The sequence below is a fragment of the Labrus bergylta genome, chromosome 4, assembly GCF_963930695.1.
Source record: "Labrus bergylta chromosome 4, fLabBer1.1, whole genome shotgun sequence".
Lineage (NCBI taxonomy): Eukaryota > Metazoa > Chordata > Actinopteri > Labriformes > Labridae > Labrus > Labrus bergylta.
Window position 1 is genome coordinate 31,891,772 of NC_089198.1, and position 26,847 is coordinate 31,918,618.

At 40.3% G+C, this 26,847-nt stretch overlaps 1 protein-coding gene and 1 long non-coding RNA gene across 3 annotated transcripts in view; one reads left to right on the forward strand and one right to left on the reverse strand.

Moving 5' to 3' along the window:
- Positions 1 to 225: 225 nt before the first annotated feature.
- Positions 226 to 26,847, forward strand: part of LOC136179093 (uncharacterized) — a 47,115-nt gene continuing 20,493 nt past the window's right edge. For both annotated transcript variants that reach the window (XR_010666378.1, XR_010666379.1), the window contains exons 1-4: positions 226 to 366; positions 10,204 to 10,346; positions 25,403 to 25,477; positions 25,588 to 25,733. This is a non-coding gene — a long non-coding RNA (uncharacterized lncRNA). The remainder of the gene's footprint in view (positions 367 to 10,203; positions 10,347 to 25,402; positions 25,478 to 25,587; positions 25,734 to 26,847) is intronic.
- On the reverse strand, positions 3,097 to 14,992 carry LOC109980744 (myosin-7). Its single transcript, XM_020629245.3, has 39 exons — positions 14,887 to 14,992; positions 14,741 to 14,778; positions 14,056 to 14,264; positions 13,823 to 13,966; positions 13,574 to 13,730; positions 13,447 to 13,474; positions 13,261 to 13,369; positions 13,051 to 13,143; positions 12,897 to 12,960; positions 12,715 to 12,813; positions 12,524 to 12,627; positions 12,311 to 12,449; positions 12,078 to 12,196; positions 11,850 to 11,999; positions 11,582 to 11,752; positions 11,160 to 11,469; positions 10,944 to 11,023; positions 10,183 to 10,388; positions 9,942 to 10,065; positions 9,718 to 9,854; positions 9,251 to 9,506; positions 8,929 to 9,171; positions 8,660 to 8,836; positions 8,434 to 8,579; positions 8,253 to 8,343; positions 7,768 to 8,157; positions 7,560 to 7,686; positions 7,368 to 7,486; positions 7,091 to 7,287; positions 6,827 to 7,010; positions 6,502 to 6,667; positions 5,567 to 5,691; positions 5,158 to 5,466; positions 4,868 to 5,071; positions 4,485 to 4,781; positions 4,266 to 4,370; positions 4,067 to 4,162; positions 3,570 to 3,704; positions 3,097 to 3,217 (listed from the first exon to the last, which is right to left on the reverse strand). Exons 3-39 carry the CDS (start codon positions 14,254 to 14,256, stop codon positions 3,197 to 3,199), a joined length of 5,823 nt encoding a protein of 1,940 aa, XP_020484901.2. The 5' UTR covers positions 14,257 to 14,264; positions 14,741 to 14,778; positions 14,887 to 14,992; the 3' UTR covers positions 3,097 to 3,196.

The following is a 26,847-nucleotide window of genomic DNA, read 5'->3' on the forward strand; positions in this document are numbered from 1 at the left end:
AGGTCCCATTCTCAGCTGTCCATTAGTCCTTGTATCTGGGACTTCTGCATCACATGGGAAGGTGTGCGCCACCTTGTCCCTCTTAAGTTTGAAATCGGAGACGGCTGTGGTTCCACATGAAGTCGCTATTGTTAGAATGCTTGTTATTTACTGAAGGTCACTTGAGGAGGTGTTAAGAATCAGATCATGCCTTCATGTGTCCTTCTCTTTGTCTTGCCCTTTCTCCTGGTCTCCATTCAGACAGGGAAGTTAGTGGTCGGTGCGTTTGCACTCAGAGGGGGGCAAGACATGAGACCTATACACCAGCAGGCTCTTCTGTTGATGCGGGACACACTTTACACATCAGCCAGAAAAAAGGGGCAAAAGGTAGGGCTTTGGATTGTGTTATATTTCAATAAACTTTGCTTGATAATATCAAGTTCACGTTAATTTTGAGGGGTATTTTATTTAAAAAGTGTAATTTCAGTGATGTTTTGTGCAGTGCTGCCCATGTTTTGTTGGTTCCTGATAAAGAAATATACAGTTGAAAGATTTGCAGTGCCACTCTTAGACCAGATGAGCAAGGCCCCAGTTGTTGTTGTTGTTGTTGTTGTTGTTGTTGTTGTGAGAGACCTTTTTGTTGTTGTTTTATGTTTTCCTTTTGTACTGGACAATACTCATCAAATTAATTCAAAGACAAATTTAAATGTTCTTTAAAGCAGCATCAGTGCACACTGCGAAAAATGGTAAATCTTAACTAGTGTGTTTGTAACATTCCTTTGCCGAAGGTATCAGAATCAGAAGCAGTTTTATTGGCCAGGTATGCTCGCACACACACATGAGGAATATGACTTTGATGATCTGTTCATATTTAATGTACAAAATGTACAACATTAAATATGAACAATAAAAACAACATAAGCAAAGTCTAATATGTATGAGACTATATAAGACAATAGTGTGGTGGTTTAAATATCTAATTACACTTAATAAGCCACATTCACCTGACAAGTGCAGATAAACATCTTATTTCAAGAAATTACAAGCAAAAAAAAAGCCATGGATTAATTGCAATAAGTAAAACTGGATACCAATGCAGTAAGCAAAATGTACTTGCAGAGTTTCTTGAAATAAGAACCTTTTTTTTGAACAGGTAAGATTATGAGACAAGTTCTGCTTTATATATGTCAAATAATGTCTTTTTAAAGTAAATTTAAGAAGTCCATAACGGGTCAGTCATCATAAAACATATCTTTGTTAAGCCAAATGCTGAGATAGAGTTATGTGGTGGACGTTTACCGAAAAATAATGGTGATATTTAAAATAATGTTTTTGGACTGTCAGATCCCTTTTACTTTCACAGTCAGCATATGAAGATACATTTAATCACGTCGTCTTGTAACAACATGCAGCTAAAGCCACTCAGAGGAATTACCTAGCCACTGACTAGAATGTGAAAAGGTTTACTGGGGTGTGTCTCAACACTGTGACACCACAGTGCAGACTCATGACCACATCAGTGATACTGGGTGTGTAGTTAGAGGTTCATGACAAAAATAGAGACACTGTTTCTTTAAGACTTCTTAGAGACGTGAAACACAATGGTTGTAATGCTCTACAAAAGCAAACTAGACATCAGCGATAAGATTGATTATTTCTATTAAAGAGCCCATATTATGCCCTTAGCTAAAGTAGCTAAAGTCTGAAAAAAGTGTCTGTTTTCATGTACTGCTCCTCCTTGCTCCCTCTACGCTCTGAGTCCGTCAGCTGCACTCTGTTGAGCCCCCACTGTTAGACCCCACGTGGGCCAAGTCTGCTCTGATTGGTCTGCCAATCCGCTCTGTCGTTATTGGTCAGTTGCTCAGCACGCTTCTCGGAAATTTCAACATGAGCTGCTGGGCTTGCCACAACGAGCCAATGGGCTTAGATCAGTGATCTCACACTGACAATGACGTCTGACTGACACATTTTTATCGAGGGGGACTAGAACCGAGCGTTACATGCGGCTAATACTACAGCTAACAGGAGGACGTAGGCAAAGCCACGTTTCTGCGTACTTTGAATTTTTGCACGTAGATGTGCCTAAACATGCACAGGACACTTGGAAAACACACTAAAGGGCATATAAAACCAGAAAAAGCATAATATGGGACCTTTAAAGGTCACATATCCTCCTCCTCTTCAATTAGTTTAAATAAGTCTCAGAGCTCCCCAAAACATGTGTGTGAAGTTTCTTGTTCTAAATCCACTCTGATCCTGTATTTGATCATGTCTATAAACCCCTCTTTTTCAGCCCTGCTCAGAACAGGCTGTTTCTGTGTCTGTACCTTTAAATATGTAAATGAGCTGTGTATGACCACGCCCCCTCTCTGGAAGGACTTGGGTGTCTCTGGCTTTCTCTCTCCATGTCCTATTGTTTACAGTGAGAAGGCAGACTCAGAGGGCAGAACTAACACCTAGCTTTGAGAGTGTCACCCACCTGGGGGAGGGGTTACTGCCCTTTGTGATGTCACAAAGGGATAATTTCCAAACGGCCTGTTTGAGCAGACATTTTCTGAAAAGTGGAGCAGGCAGAAGACAGAGAGGATGGACTTTTCTCATCATTGGGGGGTTTGTAGACAGACTAGAGACACATATTAGTGTATGGTGAAGTGTATTTTGCGTAATAAGTGACCTTTAAGTTGTGAATTTAAGTGAGTTAGTCCCACAAGTAGGACCAGATCAGCAAAGAGATAAGTGAGAACACTTTGCCCATCCAGGCATAAATGGATGCAAACGAATCGTTCCTTACAGTAGCTTAAGAATACAGCATTTTCCAAACATGCTGTATTGATGGTGTAATTGGACAAAAAAATCACAAGATGCATAGTTGTTAAAATGTGTGCCATTCTAAGCTATTGTAATGTTATCATTTAACTCTACAGGCTGTGAGGCATGCATTATTTAAAGAAAACAGACAAGTCTATGTAAAATTAAACTAGGAAGCTGGAATGGATTGATCTTTGTGCTCGACTATGAGGCTGGCAGTCGACTGAGGCTCGATCGAAGGAATCATCAAATATTTGAATATACGGGGTCGCCCCATAGGGTGAAGGCCAACAAAACTCCACGACACTGTTTGAGATGCAGCTTGACTTTATTCTACTCAATAAACAACATGCTTAGGGAGACACTTGAGACATCAGGTGCCTCAGAAACCTCTTCGATTCCATGACTTTCATTCCTCAACATGTCCTTTCTGAAAAGAGAGAAGAACAAGAAACATGAAAAACAATTCTTTGATATTTTTAAAGGTTTTTTATGCATTTGTGCATTTACGCAAGTTTCAATCAGTACCTTTAAATCATTCATTGACCTACACATTAGTCAGAAACTGACCAATAGCAGTCTCCCTGAGTGGCTTAAACACAAGTGTTCTTGGTTATAATACTTTTCTTATGGAACAAAACAAAATAATGAATATTTTTATCACAGTTTAACTTTATCTACTCAGGAAACATCAACATTAACACCGTCTCTTTGAGAAGCTTATGTGAGCTCTAAATATGCCCATTCAGTGTTCCCCGCACAAAAATATATCCCTGACTGACCTTTGACCCCACATCACGGCTCTTGGCACGTAGCTTGTTGACCTGAGACTCGGCGATGTCGGCTCTCTCGTCAGCTTCATCCAGCTCGTGTTGAAGCTTACGGAACTTGGTCAGATTGGTGTTGGCCTGTTCCTCCTGTTGAACGGAAACAATTCAATCATCTGGAAGGGATGTTTTAATGAATGAAAGATTTTTTTATTTGGTCCATTAAATCGATGCTGCCCGGACAGAATAAAATTACTGTTATGACCATTTCCCCCCAAAATGACCTTCAATTGTCATTTGATTTTCCCAGTCCAAAGAAGCCTAAAGGAACAGTATTCTGAACCAAAGTGCTGCTTGGTTTGGGAACATCCAAAAGGGCCTGACATCACTTCTTTATTATTATCATGTCAACTTTAACTGTAAGTTTAAATGAGCCATGCTATTTAATATGCACAGGAGGTTTTATAATTTGATTCTCTATGAAGGTTTTCAAAAACAGTAAGACTTCTTACAGCGTCCTCTGCAGACTTCTTGTAGGATTTGACCTTCAGCTGCAGTTTGTCTACCAGATCCTGCAAACGGGCCAGATTCTTACGATCCTCTTCTGTCTGTAAGCAAACAAGAAGAACGAAAGCATGAACACTTGGACGTAAAAAGAAGTGAACAAACAGACATGACATTTAGTAAGGAACAAAAACGAGTCAAACGTGCCTGATAGGTCAACTCTTTGATTCTTCTCTCATACTTTCGTATTCCTTTGACAGAATCGCTTGACTTTCTCTGCTCGGCCTCTAACTCACTTTCTAGCTCTCTGATCTGTGGAGGAAAGGTCAGAGCAAACACTCAATCTCTTGAATATAAACAGATCTTGAGGATTTATCGATGTTAAAGAATGATACTTTTTATTTCTTAGAAAATGATGGTACTCACCCTGGCCTCCAGCTTCTGCAGCTGCTTCTTCCCTCCCTTCAAGGCAATCTGTTCAGCTTCATCCAGACGGTGCTGCAGGTCTTTGATGGTCTGCTCCATGTTCTTCTTCATACGCTCCAGGTGGGCGCTGGTATCCTGTTCTTTCTTCAGCTCCTCCGCCATCATGGCAGCATCAGTAATGGCCTTCTTGGCCTTTTCCTCAGCATTCCTGCACTCCTGAACTGAATCCTCCACTTCAGTTTGAAGCTGGGATGTGTCCGCCTCCAGCTTCTTCTTCTGGTTTAGAAGACTGGTGTTCTGGTTGCATACAAATTTGATTATAGAACTCCTCGATAAATTGTCAATAAGAAAGAATAGTGCTGGGTGCAGTGACTGTATCTCACCTGTGAGTGCAGTAGCTGCACTCTCTCACTAACATCCAGCAGCTCTTGTTCAGCAAGTTTGCGTCCTCTCTCAGTTTGCTCCAGAGCAGCCCTCAGTTCTTCCACTTCAGCCTGCAGCAGGTTGTTGCGCCTCTCAACGATAGCAATGTTCTCTTTAAGATCATCATTTGATCGCAGAGACTCGTCAAGCTGGAGCTGAGCATCCTGGATAAGTGTACGTTGTTTTTTTTAAGCCAGTTACTTCAGGTCATATACAGTTTTTAATTTCTCTTTATGAATATAGTGCTTACCTTCAGATGTGCATGAATAGCCTTCAGTTGTTTCTGGGCCTCAGCCGCCTGCCTGTTGGCCTGGCTAAGCTGGATCTCCATCTCATTGAGGTCTCCCTCCATCTTCTTCTTCAAACGGAGGGCCTCGTTCCTGCTGCGAGTCTCAGCATCCAGTGAGCTCTGAAGAGTATCCACAATGCGCTGTTGGTTTCTCTTTGTCTGCTCCACCTCTTCATCTTTCTCAACCAGCTTGCGCTCGATATCCGCCTTGATCTGGTTGAACTCTAGCTGAGCTCTGAGAATCTTTCCTTCCTCGTGTTCCAATGAGGCCTATCAAGAAAGAAGATTAAAACAGAGAGAGGGACTAGATATAAAAAATACTGAAGTATGTTGGAGTTCCTAAAGTCCACCTTGAGAACATTGAGCATACCTCAGCTTCCTCGAGCGCTGTTTGTATCTCAGACTTCTCTTGTTCCAGTTGTTTTCGAATCTTCTCAAGCTCATGAATAGTCTTTCCTCCCTCACCGATTTGTTCAGTGAGGTCGGCTATTTCCTCTGAGGAAAAAAAAGGGTCACAAGTTCAATGACATTTTCATTTGAACATATCTACAGAAGAAGCTTAAAATTGGATAATCTCTATTTACAGAATTAGGACATGGTGGTTTGGATTTTTAGTCTGTAAAGTTTTCTTGTTTACGTTCGTAGTGTATTTGAAGTCTGAGCTTTATTGGCTAACCTTAACCCTAACCCACTGACCAATTACATATCAACAAGTTTGAAAATGCATGCTCCCATCAGGGCCATTCTAACATAGACCTGTACTTTATGTCTCTTTAAACATTTCACTGCAACAAAGTCCAGCTGACAAGCAATTGCAGATCAACGATTATACATTGGGCCACAAATCTGTCTGACACTCCAATCTCAATTCAAAAAAGATTTTAACAATTGTTGTCTTCTCCTCTTGAAGACAAACCTGACAAAGCTTGACTTTTCAAATATCTGCACCATGATGTTATTTCAGCAAATGTAATTTTTGTTATTTGCAAGAACATCACTAGAAAATCAGTTTCTTTTTTGGTCTCATATGGCTTAAGTGAAGCTGCTGTGTATCTTAAGTCTAGGGTTAGGGTTAGGTTGAACTGAGGCTCTACAGATGCACAAGCATAACACCAGGATATTATGAACCTACAAATGGCGGCGTTTATGTTGCAGACATAAATGTTGGCAGTAGTTTAACGCTAACTGCTTGCTTCATCTGAATCACTGAAAAATGTGTATCTGCTCCCACATATCGTCAGTCATAGGATGATTTCCAATGGGTTCTGAGATGTAAAAAGGGGGTGACCATGGGGTGACCCTTACCCTGAAGATTCTTATTCTCTCTCTTCATGGTCTCAAGCTGTTCCAGAGATTCTTCAAAGGAGTTCTTCAGTTTGAAGAGCTCAGTGCTCAGAGACCTGGCCTCCTTCTGAGAGCTCTCCAGCTCTGTTTGTGACTCCTCATATTTCTGCTTCCATTCTGCCAAGACCTGAAATGTGCATATTTAAGGTTTATTGAAGGGTGAATGGACTTGAGCTTGTGTAGCACTTCTCTAGTCTTCTGACCCCTGACCTTCTGGTTGAAAGACAACCGACCCATTATAATTATAGTTTTTGAAAAAGTGAAACTAGAATATTTTAATTACAACCTTGTCAAAGTTTCTTTGCTTCTTGTCCAAAGCAGCAGCAGCAGCATTCGACCTCTCCACGTCCACCATGAGATCTTCAATCTCATTCTGCAGTCTGTGTTTGGTCTTCTCCAGAGAGGAACATTTAGCATTCACTGCTTCCACAGCCTCCTCGGCGTCCTGAAGACGCGCTGCCAGCTTCTTCCTGGATTAGGATCAAATTTAGTCAGGATTCTTTGTTTAAGAATCTGTGTATCGATGTTCAAGTCCATATATTTTACCCACTTTGCTTCCTCCAGTTCCTCAGTTCTCTGGATGGCATCAGTTTCATACTTAGTTCGCCACTGAGCCACTTCAGAGTTGGCCTTGGACATGCCGCGCTGCAGTTCAGCCTTGGCCTCCTGCTCTTCTTCATACTGCTCTCTGAGCAGGTCACAGTCATGACGAGCAGACTGCACTGCATGGGCCAGTGCATTCTTGGCCTGAAATGTAAAACACATCTTAATGCTTCTCATGGTCCAACGTTTCAGTTGAATAAATTGAGGTACCATTTGTTTGCTACCTTCACTTCCTCCTCCAGTTGTCTTTTAAGGTCTTCAACTTGTTGAGTATAGGACTGTTTTCCTCTGGTGAGTTGAGACACCAGGGAGTCCTTTTCCTCAATCTGCCTTGTAAATTCACCTAAGTGTTGTAAATGTATAATATGAGCACTTTTTGATATCCCTGAACAATGTAATTAAATCATGAGGCATACCATTCTCAGTTTGAAGCTTTGCTTTCTGCATGGTGAAGTCGTTGATGACACGCTGCCCCTCCTCGGCCTTTGTTTTATATTCATTCATCTGATCTTCCAGAGACCTGCACATTTTTTCCAAATGAGTCTGAAATAAAAAGGCACATGAACAACTTAGTACTAATTTAACAATGAATATAATAACATACAACACTTATAGATAGATGACCTTAGACTTGACAATATGTTCCATATTGGAGACCACATCATCCAGCTCCAGCCTGAGCTCACTCTTCTCCTTCTCCAGTTTCTGTTTGACTCTCTGTAGGTTGTCAATCTGCTCTCCGAGGTCAGCTACACTGTCGGCCTGTTTCTTCCTGAGAGTGGCAGCAGTGGCTTCGTGCTGCAGAGTGGCCTCTTCAAGGTCTCTGCGGAGCTTTAGGAACTCTGCCTCCCTCTTTTTGTTCATCTCAATCTGGGCAGATGTTGCTCCACCAGCCTCTTCCAGCCTCTCACTGATCTCCTCCAGCTCTCTGGCCAAGTCTGCTCTTTGCTTCTCCACCTTAGCTCGGGCAGCTCGCTCTGCCTCCAGCTCTTCCTCCAGCTCCTCAATGCGGGCCTAGAAGGATCATCAATGGAAAGCTTTGTGCAAATTTCAAAGATGCACAATGTGGTCATAAAATTACATATTCATGCACTTTTTTACATTATTACCTGCAACTCCTTTATTTTTTTCTGGAGCTGTGCACTTATTATTTGTTCGTCCTCAATTTTGGCAAGGAGTTGGCTGACTTCAAAATCTTTCCTGAGGGAAAAAAATTTATATTGATCAGTTGACTTAAACAGTTTAAAAAATACTTAGCTTTTTTTAGAGGCTGCTTTCTTTCACTCTTACTTTTTCAGCCTCTCTTCAAGTTGCTGCTTGTCATTTTCCAGGTCCATTATAGTCTCCTGAGCTAACTTCAGGTCCCCCTCAAGCTTCCTCTTGGCTCTCTCAAGGTCCATTCGCACTTTCTTCTCTTGTTCTAGGGAACCTTCAAGCTGTGGGATGTAAAAATGTCAAGGCTTTGTCTACTAATGTTTTGTCATAGCCAAATCCAACTGAAGCTGGGATTTCTTACATCATCTACTTGCTGCTCCAGCTTAGCCTTGGCCTTGGTCAGAGTGTTGACTTTGTCTTCTTCACTCTGCAGGTCATCCAGTGTTTGCTGGTGAGCTTCCTGTAATGCTTTCTTTTCTTTGGTCAGCTTAGCAATGATTTCATCCAGAGCTGCCATCTCCTCGACCAGGTTTTTTACCTATGGCCAATGGACAATATGATCAAGGACTTCAGTTTCAATATTATTTGGAACTCACAAAGTTATTCCAACGTAATAAGAGTTTATGGTACCTTGTTCTCAGTGGCATGCTTCTCTTTCTCCACTTTGGCCAGAGTTAACTCCAAGTCATCAATGTCCTTCTTTAACTCTGAACACTCATCCTCCAGCTTCCTCTTCTTAGCTGTAAGTTCAGCGTTCATCTCCTCCTCATCCTCCAGCCTCTCTGTCAGCTCTTTGGCTTTTGCCTCAAGTTGAATTTTATTTTTGATCAGCCCCTCACATCTTTCTTCAGCATCACCAAGATTATCTTGCTCCTATTGAAGGATGAGGCAAACGGTTACACAACAGTTTGATTCGTATTTCATGTGAAATGCTGACTGATTATAAACATACAGATTGAACTTGGAGCTGCAGGTCATTCTTCTCTTGGAGAAGAGAGACCATTTTCTCCTCTAGTTCCTTCCTGCGGGCTTCAGATTTTGCGAAAGCCTCTTTCAGTTTCAGGAATTCTTCCTTCATGTTGGCCATCTCTTTCTCAGTCTCTGCTGACTTCAACAGAGGTTTGATCTTGAAGAACAGCTTCATCCAGGGCCAATTCTTGACCCCCATGAAGGCCCGGATGTTCCACTGGAGCACGAGTAGTGCATCCCTGCAGACAACAGATAACACTTGTATGACAGCTCGCTCCAGAAAGGAAAACTGTCAAGAAAGATTTTGTTTTTTAATATCCTCTAAATCCGTTTCCACCCCTGAAAGCTATGATTTTACTGATCTTTGTTGTCATGGAGATAAATAAAGAAAAAACGCTTTGACTTGGCTTGACCTGATTTACATAATTTGACTGTTTCAGAAGCAAGTACCTGCGTTCAACAATCTTCTGGAATTCAATTCTTGCCAGAAGACCTCGTGACCGAGACTGGATGCCGGTGATAATTAGTGCTAGTCGGTCATCTCGCATCTCCTCCAGCAGACCCAGCAGTCCAGCTTTGAAGAACACCTGTTTAGTATTGGTAGATTTGATGGTCAGTAATTACAAATCTTTATGCAAAATGAATCACCCCTTATCAACATTTTAAACACTGACCTTGGTGTGCCCCAGTCTGTACTGGTTGTGGTCAATATCCAGAGAACCCAACAGTTTCTCAGCAGCTTTCTTGTTGTCAATGAACTGCCCCTCAGGAATGGCATTGGGGTTTAAAATACGGTACCTTTTGACAAAGATCCAAAAGATAGAAAGTCAGTGCATATCCCTGAAGTCACTGCAACTATTCTGTGTCTGTTCATTTTTAAATTGAAACGTGTGTGTTTGATTGTCACTAGCAAACCTCTGTTTGAAATCTCCATAGAGGATCCTGTTGGGGAAGCCCTTCCTGCAGATCCTGATGCCCTCTAGCACACCGTTACAGCGCAGCTGGTGCATCACCAGAGGGTTCTCCATGGCCCCAGGAGTCTTGGTCTCATTGGGGATGATGCAACGCACAAAGTGAGGGTGAGTGGACCGCAGGTTGGTCATCAGCTTGTTCAGGTTCTCCTACAAGTAATAGATTTGCATTTACTTTCTTTAAAACACGTTAATATTGTTAAGTAGACATTATCCCTGTTCACTTATGCAAAAAGGTTTTTCCTGCCAGTCAAATGGACTGCCCTAATTGATTTTCTGCATGAAGTCAGGGTGAGTCGTTGTGAGAAAGAAGCAGGAAATATCCTGTAAAATTCACTGGGAATGGTGATGTATAACTTGCAACCTGTGATCTCTGTGCACATAATGAAACTGCTGCATCAGGTTTTCTGTTTGATAGTCTGTTCTTCTCCTCTCTTTTCTTGACACTGTGAACATGACGAACACAAAGACCATTGATATTTATTTCAAAATTCTCATCATATCTTCAGACTTTATTTTCAAGTAATTTCTGGGTCCATCTGACAGAGATAGTGTCCTATGCAGGAATAGTCTAAGGTAAGATTTCAGAGGGAGCCTGTCTGACATTTTCTTGACATTTTCAGGAGTACATATGTGATAATGGCTACGGCTATGTTAGACTACATCATTTGAAACATGTTTATGAATAAGACTCGTATATCCTACCCTGTGCAAAGCCGATACAGTTTGGAATGAGGAACCCTTCTTTTTGCTACCACCTTTCCCTTTTCCACCAGACTCCGGCGCTAAATAACAAATACAACAAAATAAGAAAGTCAACAGGAAATGGTTCAAAAACTTTACATTAATACAACCAGGTATCATCAATATGTTAACTAAGGTGTTGTCGTTCTTTAGTTGTTAGTCTTAGTGTCAACATACCAGAATCAGATCCTGCATATCCAGCAAAGAGCAAAGCTAAAAGCTTGAGGTTTGATTTTTGGAAAAGACCGACCACCGTTTCATTCAGGGGATCTTTGTTCTTAACCAGCCAGTTGTTGATGTTATAATCAACGGTTCCAGCGTAGTGAACCAGGGAGAAATGGGCCTCTGGTCTTCCTTTAACAACTCTGGGCTTCTGGAAGTTGTTGGATTTCCCCAGATGGTTGTCGTAGAGCTTAGCTTTAAAGGTTGTGTCTGAGGCTTTGGGGAACATGCACTCCTCTTCAAGGATGGACATGATACCCATGGGCTGAGGGAATGTAATTAGAAAATAAAGATACATTTCTCATCATTGGTGAAAAAGCACAGTGAGTACATTTCAGGTTTCTGGGTAAAACATACTGTTGACCTGAAAAGCTCACCTTTTCAATCAGGTCGATACAGGCCTGCAGGTCCATACCAAAGTCAATGAACTCCCATTCAATGCCCTCTTTCTTGTACTCTTCCTGCTCCAGCACAAACATGTGGTGGTTGAAAAACTGTTGCAATTTTTCATTGGTGAAGTTGATGCACATCTGCTCGAAGGTGTTGAACTGTTAAAACATCCAAAGTCGTCAGAAATTAACTCCGGCATACAAATACTGACCAGAAATATTATCTATGTTTGTGAGATTTCCAATCCAGACTCACATCAAAGATCTCAAATCCAGCAATGTCCAGAACACCAATGAAGTACTGGCGGGGCTGCTTGGTGTCCAGGGATTGGTTGATCCTTATGACCATCCAGAGAAACATCTTCTCATACACTGACTTAGCCAGTGCACCGATAGAATAGTTCACCTTGGGAGGAAAAGAAACAACTTCAGCACTACTTGTAGAATTAAGACTAACCTCTAAATGTTTATTTCGGGTCATTACCTGAGCGACACTTTGTCCCTTGGTGACCCACTCATTTCCTACTTTGACTCGTGGGTGACAGAGACCTTTGATGAGGTCAGCAGAGTTCAGGCCCATAAGATAAGCAACTTTGTCCACATCTGTTAAGGAGATGATACACCCAAGTCAGATAAGCTGTGCAAAAACCACCAACAATAATAATTGTGATAAAAGTACAACTCATCTAAAAAAAAAGACCACACTCAGCATCTCACCTTCAGTGCCGTCAGCCTCAGCCTGCTCCTCTCTCTGCTTGTTCTTGAACTTCATGTTGCCGTGGTGCATGATGGCTCCAGTCAGCTTGTAAATGCTGTTCTTCTCTTCTTGAGTGAAGCCCAGCACGTCAAAGGCATCCTGAAGAGAATCAAATAAATTATTACTGTCTGTTCCTTAATAACTCTAAGTGATTCTGACTGAAAAAAACTCACATCAGTGGCCATCAGCTCCTCAGAATCATTGATGGAGGCCACAGTTGTCTCTCCTTGGGAGATGAAGGCGTAGTCATAAGGGTTGTTGGTGATGAGCAGCATCTCTGAAATGATGATTGGAAAATAGAAAATGTTAATTTCATGATACAATACATTAGGGATATATTATGCAGCGTATTGTGTACTCTTACCCAGAAGCTCAGGCTTTTGCTGAGACAAGATCTGGTAGAAAATGTGGTAGTCCCTCTCAGCTTTGAGCTGATAGGTCACACGAGACTTTTCCAGAAGGTCTGGGAGACAACAGGTTTATTTTTTTTTTTCTGATCATTTGATCTAGGATGCCTTCAAATCTGTTTCATAAGCATTTACTTACAAGTTTCAATATCAGCAGAGGCCAGTTTTCCTCGGTTGTCAAAATGAATTCTGATGAATTTACCCTAAGAATAAAGCAAAAGGTTCACTTATGAGAAAGAGTAATTATTCCACTATTATTGATGATCAGGCTGCCTCAATGATGCAGTACTCACAAATCTAGAGGAGTTGTCGTTCCTGATGGTCTTGGCGTTCCCAAAGGCCTCCAGAGCAGGATTAGCCTGGATGATTTGATCCTCCAGGGTTCCCTGATTTTGTTCATTAAAGACACAACTTCAGGTTTCCTTAAAATACTAACAAGAAAAAGCCTTTACATAAATTCATTAAGTGGTTTTCCAGTTTTAACAAATGATGACAACACACACCTTCTTCTCAGCAGCTTGATCTTTCTTCAAACCTGGGGCAGCAGCGATGCTGGCAAAGTACTGAATGACACGCTTGGTGTTGACAGTCTTTCCAGCGCCAGATTCTCCGCTGAGAAAACAGAGACAGGAAGTTGAAGGTAGAGCCTTTGAGATCAAATGAAGAGGTTTAATGGCTGGCTTACTTACGTGATGAGGATTGACTGGTTTTCTCTATCTGTGAGCGGGAGAGATTTGACACATTTTCAGTGTTAAAGGTGAAATGACCTCATAGTTGAATATTTGGACATCATGAATGTGAAAGTAGATTAATTACCTGACAGCATGTACTGATAGGCATTGTCAGAGATGGAGAAGATATGAGGAGGAGCTTCACTCCTCTTCTTTCCTCTGTAGGCAACGACCACCTCCTGGTTGTAGACCGGCAGCGACTTGTAGGGGTTGATAGTCACACAGAAGAGCCCCGAGTAGGTCTACCATGTAAAGAGAGGGATGGAGGACAGTTGCTTCAGACGTTGAGGAGTCTTATTAACAAGAAAATGTAAAGGTTAAAAAGCTGTCTCACGTAGATCATCCAGGCTGCGTAACGCTCTTTGAGGTTAAACAGCACAGCGGGCTCGTGGAGGAAGGTGAACATCGCCATGTCCTCAATTTTATCAAACTTTGGCGGGTTCTGAGGGTGAACATCACACTCCTTCACGGTGACGGTCTGTAGACGGAAAGAAAGCGTTCTTCAATCGAGCTCAAGACTTTTTATAAATGGTACTGAGCAGACCATGTGCATGAACGTGTTCATACCTTTCCAAACTCAGTGTTAACGGTGACTTTGTCACCATCACGACTAGTTACGGATGCCTTGACGTACTCGACCTCGGGGTCGGGTACGAAGCACTCCTTCTTCATGTCAAATATCCGGGTTTGGGCTTCTAGACGCTCCTTATCCGACTTGCGAAGAAAAGGAGCAGCGGGCCCAAACTCAGCCATGACAGCATCACCCATGTTTCAACCTGTAGTCAGAATAAAATGACTTTTACAGATTGTCTTTGACTCGAGGAAAGCTCACACAACGACGAGGTTTGGTAAAATTAAATTTAGTTGAAGAAAAGATGAAGTAAATCAGGATGATGTACTTAGTTTTATGAATCCTTGTAAAAAAAGGACAATCTTCAAGTTATTGCCTGTTGAACAAGTGCAGTAATACATCAATAAAACCCTCTAAAGGAATGGTCTCCAGTAATACAGTTATAGAGGACAGCAGGGCTCCTTTAAATGAAGGACATATTGGATGTTTCAGGCAGTCGATGTTTTTTTAATGCAGCAATAATGTCCCCCAAATGGTATAAAACAAAGCACATGTATTAGTTGTTCACATGCATGTATAAATAGAAAAACATGCTGCTTTGAATTCAAACTGGGTTAGCTGTTGTTATAGTCCAAAAGTTATAAAAAATGAAAAAACATTAAATGAAGCTTTGAATTTTACCTGAGGTGTGTCGCTCCAATGGAAATCAGATCTGTGTGCTTTTTATGATGATTTGGCAGGAGAGCAAACCAAATTTCATATTACATCTTAGTGTAAGAAAGACAAATAAAGTTTCAAACAGACTCATGATGATTTTTTTTCCTTACCTTTGACCGTCAACCTTTCTGGAGTGAAATGATGGATCCAGTGGGCGACACCAGGCTGCCCTCCATTAATAAAGGTTGTTTGTCAGCCAAATATGGGGAATGAATATCAGGGAGATGACATCCAGGTTTCCTATCACAAAAAGCTTTCTCCAAATTGGGTAGTGCCTTGTGTTGCTATTTGTTGCGCTAACCTTGTGAACAACAGCATTACAGCAGATGGGGCATGACAGAGAAAGAGAGGGGATGGCGGGGGGGGGGGAGCAGGGGAGCAGGGGCAGGCGGCAGTCCATTGAGTTCTTCTCATCTGCTTCAGTACGTTGAATCATGAATCATACTACACAATTATATTATGATAGCAAAGAGTGTAGAAAAACCATCCAGCTGCAAAGCTCGATTATAAACTCAAATGTCAAAACCTGAACTCATGGTCTGAACTACTTTCTGCTCCACAATAGTACACATGATGGATCTTTCTTTTCGCAGTTGTATTTGTTGCATAAATGAACATAATGCTTCCTAATGATGGCATATTAATGACACACGTCATATCACAGGCTAATACAGTAGGCGAGCAGGCAAACAGGATTCATGCGACATCAAATATCTTGAGTTCTTGAGTTCAACAATAGTCTGTCAAGTGATAGGGTGTGAAATACACTTCAAGAGGGACAATACAGAGCCGCAGCTGTCGTCTACAGAGAGGCAAGACAAGGCCAAGGTCACAGCTGTGAGAGCCCTTTATTAACACTCACCACTGTTCACAGATATACACCCTGGTTCTAACCCGTGTTACTTGGTATTATCTCCTATTCTTTACCACCAGCAGATGTGTGAAGAGATGATGGAGACATTTTTTTTATTTGAATAATTAACACATTGAAGATTTTCTTAGCTTTGGGAGTCAAACTTCCATATTTAACCCAATGAACACTGGTGCCAACACCATCTCTTCTGTAAAATCCACTTGCAGCAGATGGAGAATAACGACTAAAGCAGTGTAAGAGATAGATTTACCAAGCAACCGCATGCAAATTAAATGATGATAATAGAAACTCTAAAAATCCAAACTGTTAAGTTATTGGTAACATGGTTATGATCTGGTTGAAGCATAGTGCCCTCTTCTCCTGTTGGCCTCTAATCAACACCTCACAGGGTCGTGGCTTAAGGGATTTTATACTCGAGCCAAGGTACACGATCACGAGCCGTGCAACCATCACTGACAGAGTTGTGAAACTCTAAGACATCACCAAGACAACATAAAGAGAATCATACGTGGAGAAAATCAGTCAATCAATCAATCAATCAATCAATCAATCAATCAATCAATCAACCAATCAATCAATCAATCAATCAATCAATCAATCAATCTTTATTTGTATAGCATCAATTTATAACAAGTGTATGTTAAGTCGAGACACTTTAAAAGCAGGTGAAAGACCTTATTTATTGCTATATTACAAAGACCCGGCTACATCCATCATGAGTGTAGCACTTTAGCAACATTAAACAAAAGTTACAGTGGCAAGAAAAAATGTCCTTTTGAGACACAGAAATCTTGGGCAAATCCAGGCTCATGACGATTCCGAGGAAACCTAAGAGAGCTCAGGAGCTCACAGTAAAAAAGATATGATTAGTGACTGAGATTTACAGATAGATACATGCAGTAATATGATGTGAATGCACAAGAGAGAGAGAGAGAGAGAGAGAGAGAGAGAGAGAGAGAGAGAGAGAGGAGCTCAAGGTGCCAGTTCCCCCAGTAGTCTAAGCCAATAGCAGCATAAGGCAAGGCAAGTAAAGTTTATTTATTTCAACAACAAGGCAATTCAAAGTGCATTACACAATACATCAAAAGCATCATGACAGAGGAAAGAAAATAAACATTTTTTAAAAATCATTAAACTACTGTATGTTAAAATAAAACCAAACTCATTCAAATAAAATTAATTGACCAAAATAAAACAAAAATATAAAAAGAGTTATGTAATAAGTATAAGACTTATAGTGCGTATTTACATTTTAAAATTTCATTAAAGCTGTTTATTGAAAGGCAGAGGTGTGTCTTCAACCTCGGTTTAAGAGAGCTGTGAGTTTCAGCAGACCTGCAGTTTCCTGGGAGTTTGTTCCAGATATAAGGAGCATAGAAACTGAACATGCTTCTCCGTGTTTGGTTCTGACTCTGGGGACAGAGAGCAGACCTGTCCCAGACGACCTGAGCGGTCTGGATGGTTTGTAGTTAATCAGGAGGTCACTAATGTATTTTGGTCCTAAACCATTCAGCACTTTATAAACCAGCAGCAGTATTTTAAAATCTATTCTCTGACAGACTGGGAGCCAGTGTAAAGACCTCAGATCTGGACTGATGTGATCCATTTTCTTGGTCTTGGTGAGGACTCTTGCAGCAGCGTTCTGCATCAGCTGCAGTTGTCTGACTGATGTTTTAGACAGACCTGTAACAACCAAGTCTCATATCAAAATGTGTAATACCTACGTTGGTCCACAGCGCAAAACGTAGTAGTTTCACAATAAGGGCTCTAAAATTGTGACGTGTCTACGTTTCCTTTTGTCTATTCTTTTGTATAGGCATACCTCAGGTCACATGACTGCCCAGTTTTCCCCTGGCGAAAAAAAAAACATGGCAGACATCCCTTCTATTTTTGGTGGAAAATGCAATATTTTAAGATAATTTGAGGCTTAAGTGTCGTTTTGATAACCTTTCTGGCGACAAATGTACATTGTATCTTCATAATCTTTGTTCGGTTTATGTTTATGATCTTTAGTTTGTTTGTTTCGACGAAGATTCTTTCAGGTCTCGATAGAGAAACGTTGAACTATTACGTTTTCTACTGTTGCTATCGTGGTTGCTATGGACGCTATCAACAACGAACCAGAAGGAAGTGGACGTTCGGTTCGCGGCTCTTAAAATTGGTTACATCAGACCCTAGACATCAAACTAAACTCCCATACAATAAATAATGATTTCTGTTACATTTTTATGGATGTCTTTCATTACAACCAAATTTAATAAAATGATTGGAACAGATTGATGCATATTAGCAACATTATAAACTATAAAATGTATCAATACATAAAGACAATACTGTACAGTTTGTGTGATTTATATGATTTTATTTAACAAAATAATCCTGACGGATTAATACTATCTTTTAAAACAGGTTTGATTTGACCACTTTTTTTTACAATATATATAGTCTAGATTATTTTACAAAACCCATTCGGCTTTAGTAAATATTTGAAATAGTGGGTAGATATACATTTTTTACAACCCTAATTATGTTCCCTCTATGCACAACGCCAGACATAAATATCAAAATTCCCGTTTCTAGAATAACAGTAAAGATATCCGAAATGAACTGATATATGTACTTTATTTTAACATGGATCATATATGTACTATGCAATAAATACTTCGGCCACACGAGATCCGTGACATATTCAGTGACTATATCTTTTGTAAGCCTTTTATAATCCTAGTTACAACCTTTTTTTGGAAACGGAAAAGACTACAATTATGGCGCCATTCAGTATCAAGCTGTATGACTTGACTCTGAGGAACTGTAGTCTTTTAGATAAATCTCAGTGTTTCCCTTACCTAAGAAGTAATAGATATTTAATTGAGGGTACACAGGGGAGTTTAATTGGATGGTTAACACATTTATGTTATCAGATATTTAAAAAATAATTGATACATTTGTTAAAATGTATTTTAACCATATATAGCAGCTCCCCCTGTTGTTTTGGTGAACTGACTACCCTCACATTATACTTTGTTCCAAGACCTCTCTAAAACAGTTATTCCCATGTCTGTAGCCCCTTTTGTTGCTGAGGTATAAGCCTTCAAATATGCCCTTGGGTCAAGGTTCAAAGGGCATTATTTCAAAACAGGGGTCATGTTAAAACCTCATCTTCTCATATATTACTCTCCAGGATGAGACCTTTCCAACGATGTATGTCGTTCAGCTCTAAGCCAAAAACTTAAATATTCTCATTTCATTGGCAAGGGGTCTTGCAGTCATACTTTCATAGAGTGCTTTCAAAGCCCAGTACATAAAATGTTTTGTTTTTTTCTTTTTAATTTTGTTTGTTTGTTTGTTTGTTTGTTTGTTTTGGTGTAAGTATATCATGAAATCTGGGGAACTATAGGCTTGGAGGACAGCCTTAAGTGCTTGGTTTAGAATTATGGCTAAAAGTAAAAATCTCTTATGCTCTTTTCCATATTAATTCATCCTAGTACTTTTTTTATCCTTCTTTCCTTATAGAAGAGTTAATCTAATTTGTCATCATTCATTGTTTTAATATTCAGTTTAATGTCTTTCAAAGAGCAACAGGGTTGAACAGGTTATAACGCTTCATGTCTCTGCTAGGCCTCAAATGGTCAAATTAGCTCTTTTAAGCAGCTTTAAAAGGAGTTTTAACATCAGTTTTGTTCACAAAGCATACAGCATATAGTGGAGAATGACCCTCTGTCTTTTGGAACATTTTCACACTTTTTAACACCCTTTTTTGAAGTGTTTCAATTGTGAAAGGTGAATTGTGAAAGGCGTTGAATCGATAGTGAACGTGCCCTCTGCCTTTAAACTGACAGTGGGCGTGACTGCACGATTGCGCATGTCAGCAGCACACTGGCAGACCATAGCATAATGGGCTTTTTGAATGGGTTTTTGCTTAGATTCTTGGAATGGGATCTTTGGTTAACACAGATTTAAGATGTGTTTTTGCAACCAACCTTAAAAAACATCAGTAAATACCCCCTGAAAGATTTAATAAAGAGGTCGCTCACAAGTGACGATTATCAATACGTCATTATTTGATGTCAGTGTCATGCGCCCATTTGTAGTTCTTATCGCCGGCCGTTTACTTTATTGATTGCATTTTCTGGTATTAATCTAATCTGTCAGGATTATTTTGTTAAATAAAATTATGAAATCATATAAATCACACAAACTGTAAAGTATTGTCTTTATGTATTGTTACATGTTATAGTTATAACATAACATGTTATAATGTTGCTAATATGCATCGATCTGTTCCAATCGTTTTATTAAATTTGGTTGTAATGAAAGACATCCATTAAAAAAAAAACAGAAATCATTATTTATTGCATAGGAGTTTAGTTTGATGTCTAGGGTCTGATGTAACCCTTTTTAAGAGCCGCGAACTGAACGTCCACTTCCTTCCGGTTCGTTGTTGATAGCATCCATAGCAACCACCATAGCAACAGTCGAAAACGTAACAGTTCAACGTTTCTCTATCGAGACCTGAAAGAATCTTTGTAGAAACAAACAAACTAAAGATCATAAACATAAACCGAACGAAGACTATGAAGATACAATGTACATTTGTCGCCAGAAAGGTTATCAAAACGTCACTTAAGCCTCAAACTATCTTAAAATATTGCATTTTCCACCGAAAATAGAAGGGATGTCTGCCATGTTTTTTTTTTTCGCTAGGGGAAAACTGGGCAGTCACGTGACCTGAGGTATGCCTATACAAAAGAATAGACAAAAGGAAACGTAGACACGTCACAATTTTAGAGCCCTTATTGTGAAACTTCTACGTTTTGCGCTGTGGACCAACATAGGTATTACACATTTTGACATGAGACTGGGTTGCCTTTAAAGACACTGTTACAGTAATCAAGACGACTGAAGATTAAAGCATGGACAAGTTTTTCCAGGTCCTGCTGGGACATAAGTCCTCTGATTCTTGATATATATACTTCAAGTGATAGTAGGCTGACTTTGTAATTGTCTTAATGTGGTTTTTAAAATGTAGGTTTGAGTCCATCACTATGATCAGATTTCTTACCTGGTCTGTGGTTTTCAGTCTTACTGACTGAGTCTGATTGCTGACTCTGAGTCACTCCTCCTTTGCTCCAAAAAGAACAACCTCAGTTTGTCTTTGTTTAACTGGAGGAAATTTATGCACATCCACTCATTGATTTGTTCTATGCATTTACCCAGTGCTTTTATGGGACCATGGTTACCTGGCGATATTGTAATGTATATTTGTGTGTTGTCTGCGTAGTTATTATAACTTATTTTATTGTTTTTTACAATCTGAGCTAGTGGGAGCATATAGATGTTAAACAGAAGAGGACCCAGGATGGAACCTTGGGGAACTCCACAAGTAATTTTTGTTTGCTCAGATTTGAAGTTACCTATAGACACGAAGAAGTCCCTGTCCTTTAAGTAGGATTCAAACCAGTTTAGTACTGTGCCAGAAACTCCCACCAAGTTTTCCAGTCGGTCGAGTAATATATTGTGGTCAACTGTGTCGAACGCAGCACTGAGATCAAGTAAAACTAAGACTGAGGTTCTGCCACTGTCTGTGTTCAAATGGATGTCATCAAACACCTTAACCAGAGCTGTCTCAGTGCTGTGATTCTGTCGAAAACCTGACTGGAAGACATCAAAACAGTTGCTCAATATTAAGAAGTTATTTAACTGTTGAAAAACTGTTTTTTCAATAATTTTACTTGAAAAAGGAAGATTTGATATAGGCCTGTAATTGTTCATTATTGACTCGTCTAGATTGTTCTTTTTTAATAGTGGCTTGATGACTGCTATTTTCAGGGCCTGTGGGAAGACACCTGTGACAGGTTTACAATTTGTAACAGATCTGGAGCCATGACTTGGGAAACTTTTTTGAAAAAACCTGTTTGCAGAATATCAAGACAGCAGGAGGAAGAATTTAATTGTTGTATAATGTCCTCCAGGTTTTTAAGGTTGATTTAATTAAATTGTGTCATGGTGTCTAACTAGGAGCTGGTCTACACCTGCGCTAGCCCTAACTGTAAGATTTATCAAAAAGGAAAGTTTTAAGTCTATTCTTAAAAGTACAGATTGTGTCTGCCTCCCGGACCCCGGCTGGAAGATGATTCCAGAGGAGAGGTGCCTGATACCTGAAGGCTTTACCTCCCATATTACATTTAGAGACCACGAGCAGGCCTGCATTCAGCGTAAAGTTCTCGAAAATATCTGTAATGTTGGAATGCCCTCTAGTGAACAAAATGTGTAACTACATGCTGATAAAGGAATTGGTAACTATAAGTGTACTATGTATGTAAAAAATTGAATATGATTAGAAAATGTATAATAACAAGGAATGACATTCACATGGCATTGTAGATGAAGAATGTCATCCCTAAAGCTACTTCCCCGTCTAGTGGTGGGCAGCTACATTACAGATTACACATAACATTCAATTAATTAAGACAATAACACTAAGATTAACTGAATATTAATATCTGGTGCTGGCAGACAACTTTAAAGGCAGGGATGGTCATTTTCGAAAAATGGCATGATTTTAAAAGTAGCATTCACTCAGTGCTTCGTCTAAACCCACCCCCTCCCTTCTGTGCTCCCTCAAAAGCCACGCCCCTCACTTACATGCACGAGCGCCAATGGTCCAGAAGCGGACCTCAACTCATCGCTTGCATTGTGTAGAAACTACGTCGTCTCATGTCTCATTCAGCTGTAAGCAAATACAAAAAAAACAACTTGACTATTTACTACTCAAAACGGCCGACGACATACTCACAGTATAAACTCCGTCATCGGTTATGCGCTTTCAGTGTGGGCTAGTGCACGCATGGGGTAGAAAGCAAGCAGGGAGACAGGGAGGCGTCTGATTGGTTCATCAGATTGGTACCTTGTGGCAGATATTGGTCAAAGTTTTTACAGACTTACAACTGATACAGATGACAGATTTTCTTTGTTCCTTTTTCAGAGAACATGAGTTACTAATTTCTGTCGGGACCTAAAGACAATTTCAGCCAAAATCGCTTAGTCGGCTATTCACACACATTCATAGAACCCAGAAAGTTTCCATTCAGCTTGCTGTCATGTTGGCATTGTCATGGTGTAAACATAGTTTTTAGGAAGTTTTTCCTAAAAGGAAAATGTCGTTAAAACATTAGATTAAAATTGTATTTTTATTCCGTAACACTTTGTTTCTGTCGTAAGAAGACAGAGAGAAGTGTTTTCAGTGGGGCCTTTACCTAAGATTTTAAGTGAAGCTGATCATTTTTTATGTAATTAAAATGATTCTACAAACATTGCATGTATGTTTGTGCTCTTAAACAAAGTCACAGTTAAATGACTCCTTCTCCAGGCTTGGATCCAAAAAGTTGTCGGTTGCGCGTGCTCTCAGCCGGCTTCTGTTGCTGCAGCATTGTTTCCTTCTCTTTGTCCTTGAGCACAAAGATAACTTGTGAAATTCCTGCTGGCGTCCTTTCAGGGCTTGGTGTTGGTTCAGAGGACAGCTAAGGGACCGCTTGTGACGCAGTAGTCAGGACAGGGTTTTGTTTTTTTAATAGCAGCAACAGGTGAAAGCCTGAGAGAGAACATATACACAGTGCATATATGTACATTATGTATATTGTGTAGTGTGAGGAATCCTGTGGATTCCAGTGGACATGCATCAATGCATTATATTTAACTCAGGTTTCCTGTGATAACAAATACATTTAAGTTGATTTCTCCAGATCTGGACTTATTTATCGAGTTATCTCGACGGATTTTCAGGAACAGTCCTCAGAGATCTTAAGAAATTAACTTCTTATCACTGAAAAACCAGCTTTGTTATCATGAGATAACAGGATTTAAAAAATTTAGATTGTGAGATAGCAATGGAAATTAACTTATTCTGAAAATGGAGCAAAACAAAATGTATTGATTCACAAGTCTGCTTAGGGCTTCAGATGTAGATACTACATCAATCATATACAGAAATATGATCAATGAACCTGTGTTCATCCACATTTTAAAGGTGCACTCTGGAGGTAGAGAAATGTGAAAGTTGTCTACAGATTCTGTGGTATATGTTCAGAACTCTATACACAAACTGTCCTCACAGGAAAATGTGGTACCTGAAAAACGTTTTGAAGATAAAATGCTACGTGAGAAGTTGTGGTGGGGGGCCCGCAGCAGTGACACCGTAACACTCCTGGTAGCTTTTTAGCTAACAGCTTAACAGTGTCAGGGACCCATTTTTGACTTTGAGTAAAGTTTGTGTGTTCAGTTCAGAAAATATAGCATAGAATTTTTTCACTACTCCAACTTTCAAATTTCACTACCAAAACTCCATAGTGCAACTTTAAGTGTGTCAGGGAGGGATATTGCTACACAGCTCCTGGTACAGGCTCTTGTGATATCACGCACTGACTATTGCAACTCTTCCTACATGCACTATCAAACCCCTGCAGATGATACAAAATGCAGCAGCAAGACTGGTCTTCATTATATTATATCTATGTATAGTTATATTATACATATTATTGGTGACGATGATGGTAATGACGATGGTTTTTGTTTGATAACGACGACTTATAAGATGGTTTCTATACAGATTAGAGCTCTCAAAAACTGCTGTCAATGTTGTGCTTTGCCTCTGTGCACTTCCTGTCAGCACCTGTGTGTCCAATTGGACTCAAAGCTGATTGTTTGCACTTTCTGACATTGTTCACTTTTTTCTAGATCCTTGCTTCTGTTGTACTTACTCTCTGATGTACTTCGCTTTGGATAAAAGCGTCTGCTAAATTAATTATAGAATTGTAGAATATTAAAGGGGACATATTCTGAAAAATCCACTTATACAGTGTGTGTGAACATATATTTGTGTAACCTGAGTGTCTACTGACCCACAAAATGTGACATAAACCCATCCAGTCTTTTGTTTGTTGTCTGCATAAGTCTTACAACACAGAGAAAAATGCTCCGTTTTAAATTTGCTCTCCTTGTGACATCACAATGGGGATTCTTACCTCCCCTCTCCTGGTATCTCCACCCATAGACTCCTCCCCCAGCCTAGAACAAAACTTTTATGCAGGTCGGCCATTTTTATTCTCGCTACAGAGGAGTGATGTCTACCGGGAAAACTCAGGAGGGGCTCATTGCATTTAAAGAGACACACACACCAAAACGGAGCGTTCTGAGAGAGTTGGTTTATACAGGGTCACAAACCTCCTCTGGTGCTTGATTCATGTTATATTTTGACCAAAGCACAGCACAGGTGTTTCATTTAGACCACAGGGGACTGTTTGAAAAGGTGGAAAAGGGGGATAACATGTCCTCTTTAAGGCCAATCAAATAGAAATGATTGTTAACCACAGCAACCAGCAGCGTTTTGAGACGTATCGTTTTCACACTTACTCAAGTATAGTGAGACTCTGTTACTCTCTTAGGTCTGACTTGGTCTTGTCCCTGCTTGTTTCTCACCTCCTTTGTTTCATCCCTGTCTATTCAAAGCTCCCCTGGGCCCTGCATGTCAGGTCTCATTCCCAGCTGTCCTTAATCCTTGTGTCTTTGACTTTAGCATGAGATCCAAAGGGAAGGTGTGAGGCACCTTGCCTCATTAAAGTTTGAAGCCAATTGCACTATTTTTAGTATTCGGCCTTTGTTATTGTGAAAGGTCACTTCTAAGGGGGTGTTAAGCTCTGGTGGAGGCCAGGACTTGATTGTTCTCTTGGTTTTTTTTTTCCTCACCACTTACTCAGACAGTGGCTCTCTGTGAGGAAGTCCTGAGTGCTGCTCGTCTCCTCACAATGCAACGACCAGGACAGAAAGAAAAGGTACTGGTGACTGCTTTAAGCTTTTCTTAGAATAATTTAGCCAAAGTGTGATTTCCACTTGTAACCATGTCCTTTGTTGATTGATATAAATGTGTTTCTTGATACGCTAGATGTGTCTCGACTCTCGAAGGACTGTTCTCCTGAATACAGCGATCTGTCAGTCTGACGTCTTCATCAGTCCTGCATCTTTTTCCTCTTCTAGCAGAGCCCGCCCTGCTTCATAATGAGACAGACTGGCCTCCTCTTTAAAAGATAGGTGAGTTTTTTAACTGTACTCATTAAAATATTCAGACGTTTAAGTATGTCATCTTATTCAAATGAAGATAGAAATTATGAGGCAGCGTCATCGTGTCCAAAATTAGTGACACACTTTAAAATGAATTCTTGATTTTTTTATTTTTCCTTCTCTTTGATAATGTTTTTGCTTTGTCTGAATTTCTCTTTAAAACGATTGAAAGGAGGAGAGAAGTAACTTATAACAGACAAATGTCTCAGACTTGTTATGTGAGCGTTGGTTTATGAACAGGATCTTTTGGAAGCGATGAACTAAGACTTAGTTTGGTTTATCAGTGGGTTCCTTCTTGTGTTTTTTTTTGGGGGGGGCGTGTTGGTACTTGTTGTATCTTACCTCTTGGAGTGTTATTATTTGGGGGACTGGCGATTCATGTTAACGCTCCTGTTTTGATGTGGATAATTGACATCCTGGAACATTTAATTGATTTTCAGCTTGTGTCTGAATAGTGCCATGTGAGGAATATATTCATTCATTCATATACTGAGAAAACAACAAACAAAAACATGTCATTTATCATCTGTTAAAAGCATGATGAGCACAATGACGCACACAGGCACAACTTTTTGTTGCTCTTGAAGCCACATGTCCGATGTGTCCTCGGGCAAGACAAGGAGTTAACCAAGGTGCTCCTTCTGCTTCCTTGGCGGCGTATGATTGGGATTAGTCTGATGGATACTTTACATAGCAGCCTCTCCCATCAGTGTGTGACTAACGGAAGGAGTTTACTTGAAGGAGGTCAAATCAATCATCTTCACTGTACAATAGCTTTTACAGTTTAGGGCCGCCGTAGCTCGGCCTGTAAGGACTTGGGCTGGAAACAGGAGGGTTCAAGTCCCAGTCGGACCAAAGTATGGAATTGGGTATTGTTGTTGGAGATATGCCAGCACACTGCCAAGGTGCCCTTGGGCAGGCTTCCATGTGCAGCCCCTTACTCTGACATCTCTCCATCATACTGCAGGTTCCTGTTTTTGAGTGTGTGTGTAATCCTGGCCTATGTGTGTGTGTAGCATGTTTGAAAACAGAGTCTAAAAACTGCATTTTCTCCGGGGAGTATTAAAGTATGACTTCTTCGACA